We start from the raw sequence: 4,913 nt of genomic DNA, 5'->3' as shown, positions 1-4,913 counted from the left end.
TGATTTGTAATTTGAATATGTTTGCGCTCGTTGCATTAAATCTTTAGGACGTTGTACAAATATTTTTGTGCAATCAATTATGCATGTAACTTTAGAGTAGTTTTCCGCAAAACATTTTGGACGTATCCTATTTAGGCCGTCCCTCGGTATCCAGTGGACAAGGTTCTTTGAATATTGTCCTAATAATATTGTCCACTTGCTAAATATTTTGCTTGCTGTCGATGTTGATATTTTAAACCTATAACCTAAATCTGGAAGCAACAGACCTAAACGTAGTCTCATTAATACCATTAAAAACTGTTCGGCCACTGGTAGAGAATGTGATGGAAGTTCTGTGGTCCAACACATAATTGATGACAGTAAAGCCCAAAATGTGGTAGATGATAGCCCAGTAAAGAATTTGAACTGCTTATCATTCATGTCATGCGTGTCTATGGAAGGTGCACTTGGTGTTTGTGTACATTTATCCTGAGATTTTTGGGCATAACAGTGGTCGTGGTTCAAAGGTTGTGCTGAATAATACTGTGTTGACACGTCTTTGTATTTTGGCTCCACATCGACGTCCATTGGCTGTACTATTTCAACATCCATCCTTTCATCCGGTGGTACCTTATTGTAAACATCTACGTTTGTGTCCATTTTTGTTTGGACACGAGTTCGCTGCCGGGGAGCACGCCTTCCTGGACTTAGTTTCCAATTACTCTGTAAATAAAGCAACCAACAAATTATAATTAAATTTAAGAAGCATGTTTATTAATTTTTGGCTTATTTTTTAATAAGAAAAAAATCTAATCTAATTTTAAAAGACACACAGTTAGGAAATAACTTACATGTAGAGAATATCCAATGTGCAGCGTCGGATATGGATGTCCTTTTGACGGCTTTCCATCAACAAAGTGAACAGAACAAACCTGCAAAAACAAATACAAAATAATCAGTTGAATGAGTCTTCAACTTCATTTTTTCACATAGAAACCCACATAATCGTTGCTTCAGATTGATTGAATCATAGGGTTTGTAATTAGTACACAACCCCTTTGCCTGAATCAAGGGCCGTATGGCTAGGCCTAGACCCTCCTCTAACGAAAATGGTATGTCAGTGGGAAAGTGTAGTGGTTCACTACTACAGTGCTAGGTTGTTGGACGCTCTCCTGAGACCGGGCCAATTTTTACATAATAAAAATTATAAACAATCTTCAACTTACTCTGTGATAATCTTTAAGATCGTTGATAGTTAATTTTGTGTTTAAATTTTTCACCCATTCTTGACGATGGGCTTGTGGAAACCGATGGAGCTGGTAGGGCTGAATACAACAAGAGCAATCCTTGCGAAAAAATCCCTGGTTGGGACACAACTCGTTTTTCCATTGTTGAAGCTTAAATTGGCTATTACTGCAGCCATTCACCTGGCAAATCTTTCTTGCACCTTTTCCACTCATTCTTTTATTCCGGAGAATAATGGCTTAAAGTATTTCACAAAAGAATTTAACAACAAAAGAAAACAATCGCTTCGCTACTCTACTTCACAGTAACTGTACTGTATGTAAAAGCATAGGCACTTCCGGGTATCACTGGTACACCGCGGTGTCGTTGTACCCCAGGCAAGGTTGCCAGGTTAACGAAAGTTTTCTATCCAATTATCGCGAAAATGGTGTATATGAAATGACACAAGGTAAAACACACAGTGTGACTATACCGATACCCATAAACATCATTGAAAAAATTCATTTATATTGTTATTTTGAGTAAAACACTGTGGTCAGTGATGATGAAAATCAGTGGTGGGACCAGTGGAGTCCGAGTGGCTACATCCTCCTCTCCTCCTCCGTCAATGGGACCTCCCAGGCCGGGGAGAAAAAAAACTACCAAATTTGGGGAGGATCCAGATAAACAAATTTTCCGCGGTATGACCTCTGAACCCACTCCAGTAAAACCAGACACATTCATTAACATTGTGCCACTCCACTTTCACAAAAAGCTGGATAGCCCTTGAATGTTTAATGCTCTGTATTTGGTATGTCTTTATCACCTGTTAGATCTATAATATTTGAGTGTAATGGCCATAATGTCTACCAGAAGGACACACAGGATTTAATTAAAACATTTTAACAATTCAAGTGATAGAACAACTCATCTAGATCGTGATAAATAATTTGTTATGCTTCAGGCTGAAATTGGTAAGTGTAATTAAAATTGTACCAGCGGTTTGTTTCACGAAACTCTACGTTATTCGTGTACGCTTATCCCTACTGTATTTCCAAAGATAGTTCATAGCATATTGTATCCTGTGTATTCATAGAACATGTTTCATATAATTGGATATTGTTTGTATTTCACCATACCCTGCACGTCGTGTAAATATAATTACCGTATAGTCATTGTTATTCCTTGCATTAATTATACATTCGTTTTTCTTAATTGCATTATTTCACAATACCCTGCACGTCGTGTAAATATAATTACAGTATAGTCATTGTTATTCCTTGAATTATATATATATTCGTATTTCTTGCACTTTATTTATTCATGAAGAAATAAGCAACTTAATTAAATTTGAACAATATATCATATTCGCAGTAGACCTGATAATATTTGTCTTCCCAAGATTTAAGATAGTCCTACTAATTTTAATTTGGTCAATGCTACCACATTCTGTGAATGGGAATGGGTGGTGGCAGGTTTGTCAGCTCCTCTTTCCAGGCATCCAGATGTACCATATTTCTAACATAGACTCTATCTCCATGCTAACTTTATTTCTTATGGCTGCCCCTTAAGGGAAGGTGCTAGCGGCCCTAAAAGTTGTCAGCATCTATTTCTGGGCATTCAGAGTTGCAAAAAATGTTGTTCAATAACCATCGTGGGTCTGGAGTGGATGCTCTCAGACCCCACTAATTTTAATTTTAAAATCATGTATCCTTGGATAGGGGTAGCGGGTATTTTTACAAGCATTGTTGAGTACCCCACCCCTGCCACCCCCACCAGTCTGACTAATGGCCGGACGCGTATTTTTTTCTGCAGTACACATAAGTAATACAGATTTCTTTCAGCCAATCACAACATAGGAAGACCACAATGACGTCAGATATACTCATAAATAATTAATCAGGAGCCTCACTTCGATGCTATATTCCTCTCTCTCAGGGCGAAACGAATGTTTGTGTATGTAAGTAAGAGCCATCTTGGGATTTTTAACGTCACCTTGGGATCTTGGGATTTTTTTTGTTAAATTTTCATTAAATCTTGGGATTTTTGGAATGATATGGAATTTTAAAAGTGAACAAAATGGCTACTACCAGACAGTTGTGAATAAAGGTTGTTTATTTATTTAAAATAAGACAATTTGGAAGCTTAGTAGATTTAAAGCTGTTGTTTAAAGCCGTTATCAACATTCTCCAAAAATAATAAGGTGCATTTTAAAGTTAAATCTCGTGAAACATTGTGTCCAGTCGCGGATTCAGACCTTTGCACCGTTCGCCATTTATTATAATTAGGATTAGAATCTGTGCTACCGCATGTGCGAAATGTTATTTACTATTGCGAACGTATGGGTTGCAGTGTTGCGCCAGCTTTTCCCCGAAAGGGGACTGGTACCTTCGTCATGGGGTTAGTTCCCCCCACAGATGGTCTAGTACTCCTGACATCCTTTTTTAAACAAAGAATCCCATAATTAACACAAAATTGTATTACCGTATATTTTAATAAAAGAAATTCCCCAACAAATTTAATTTTTCCCCGACCGGGGGTAGGGGTGTGTTAGTTCAACAAACTACCCTCCCGGTCCCAATTAAGGCCATCCATTGCTACCTGCGTTCCTACTTACTCGTTCAGTATTATAAGAGAATTTAATATAGAAAAACATTCAATTTGTTGTTGCCGCCAAATTGATATAGCCTCGATGATCTAGCATCATCTGAAATTGGGACTTCGTCACCCTTCCAATGGTTACATGTTGAGAATACGTATTGGCATATTGTAATCGCCAACGAATTGGGTGGGTATTCAACATTTTTCGATATGGTGAATCTATTTTGATTAGAATGTTATTGTTAAAGTGATTATATAAGAATTAGGTAAGTTAATGTCAATAAAATAATTCGTGGAAGTATTTGAAATATCGGTACTATTAATAGGGGAATAATCAGATGGCTGACGCCATTCTACATCGAAAATTGATTTTATGTGCATTATTTATGTACCTTTCTTATCTATATACACTGAAAAATATTTACACTCACAATTTCATCTGAAAAAAGTCACCAACAACGACAGCGTGACGGTGGTCCACGTCTAAATAGCTCCTTATCTGTTTGAATAGTGATCGCATCTGAACATTAATCATGCAGCAACATGCTTGGTCAGCTTGTCAAAATTCAGAGCCTTCATCTGTTGTTTGCCTATAGATCACATTTTGGAGCGTTATATGAAACGATTTTAAAACATTTTCATCGTATAATATTGAAAACAAACAGCTTGAAGCAAAATTGGTGAATGAATTTTAATGGCCCATTTCCTAACAAATTTTAGGACCATTAATGTTTACATGCATCTGTGATAGTGCGTAATAGACATGCGAACAAACATTAGCGGTTAGCTGTATAATATCTTTGAATATCATTTTAGACTGATTAATTCACATATTTGGTAATCTTGTAATCATTTAGAAATGATTGTTGGATGCATTTTAATTTCAACAGTTTCTAATAATAGGGTCCGTATCTCTACACTTCTAGATGTACCCCTCCCCTTCAAGACTCCTAAATATGCCACTGGGCCCACACACCCTAGAATCTGCCTCCGCCCCAAAGCGAACGAATTTCTGGTCTCGAAAATCCAGACCCTTCGTGTGGCCTATACAGTACAAAATACTGTACAGTATATAATTCATTGGAAAAGCTTAAAAAATTGGACTTTCA

General features: G+C 37.0%; 1 protein-coding gene across 1 annotated transcript; it reads right to left on the bottom strand.

The window, feature by feature from the left end:
• Nucleotides 1-1,631, bottom strand: LOC117122909 (the record flags this gene model as incomplete). Its single annotated transcript, XM_033268684.1, is given in 3 exon segments — nucleotides 1-702; nucleotides 831-911; nucleotides 1,206-1,631. Coding segments are annotated over 3 exon segments (1,017 nt in total), but the record flags the coding sequence as incomplete, so codon positions are not given.
• Nucleotides 1,632-4,913: the final 3,282 nt, after the last annotated feature.

The sequence above is a fragment of the Anneissia japonica genome, unplaced genomic scaffold, assembly GCF_011630105.1.
Source record: "Anneissia japonica isolate Jap-2015-1 unplaced genomic scaffold, ASM1163010v1 scaffold1116_len17181_cov118, whole genome shotgun sequence".
NCBI classification, from domain to species: domain Eukaryota; kingdom Metazoa; phylum Echinodermata; class Crinoidea; order Comatulida; family Comatulidae; genus Anneissia; species Anneissia japonica.
The sequence above is the reverse complement of the archived record's forward strand: the minus strand, read 5'-3'. Positions and strand labels throughout refer to the sequence as shown.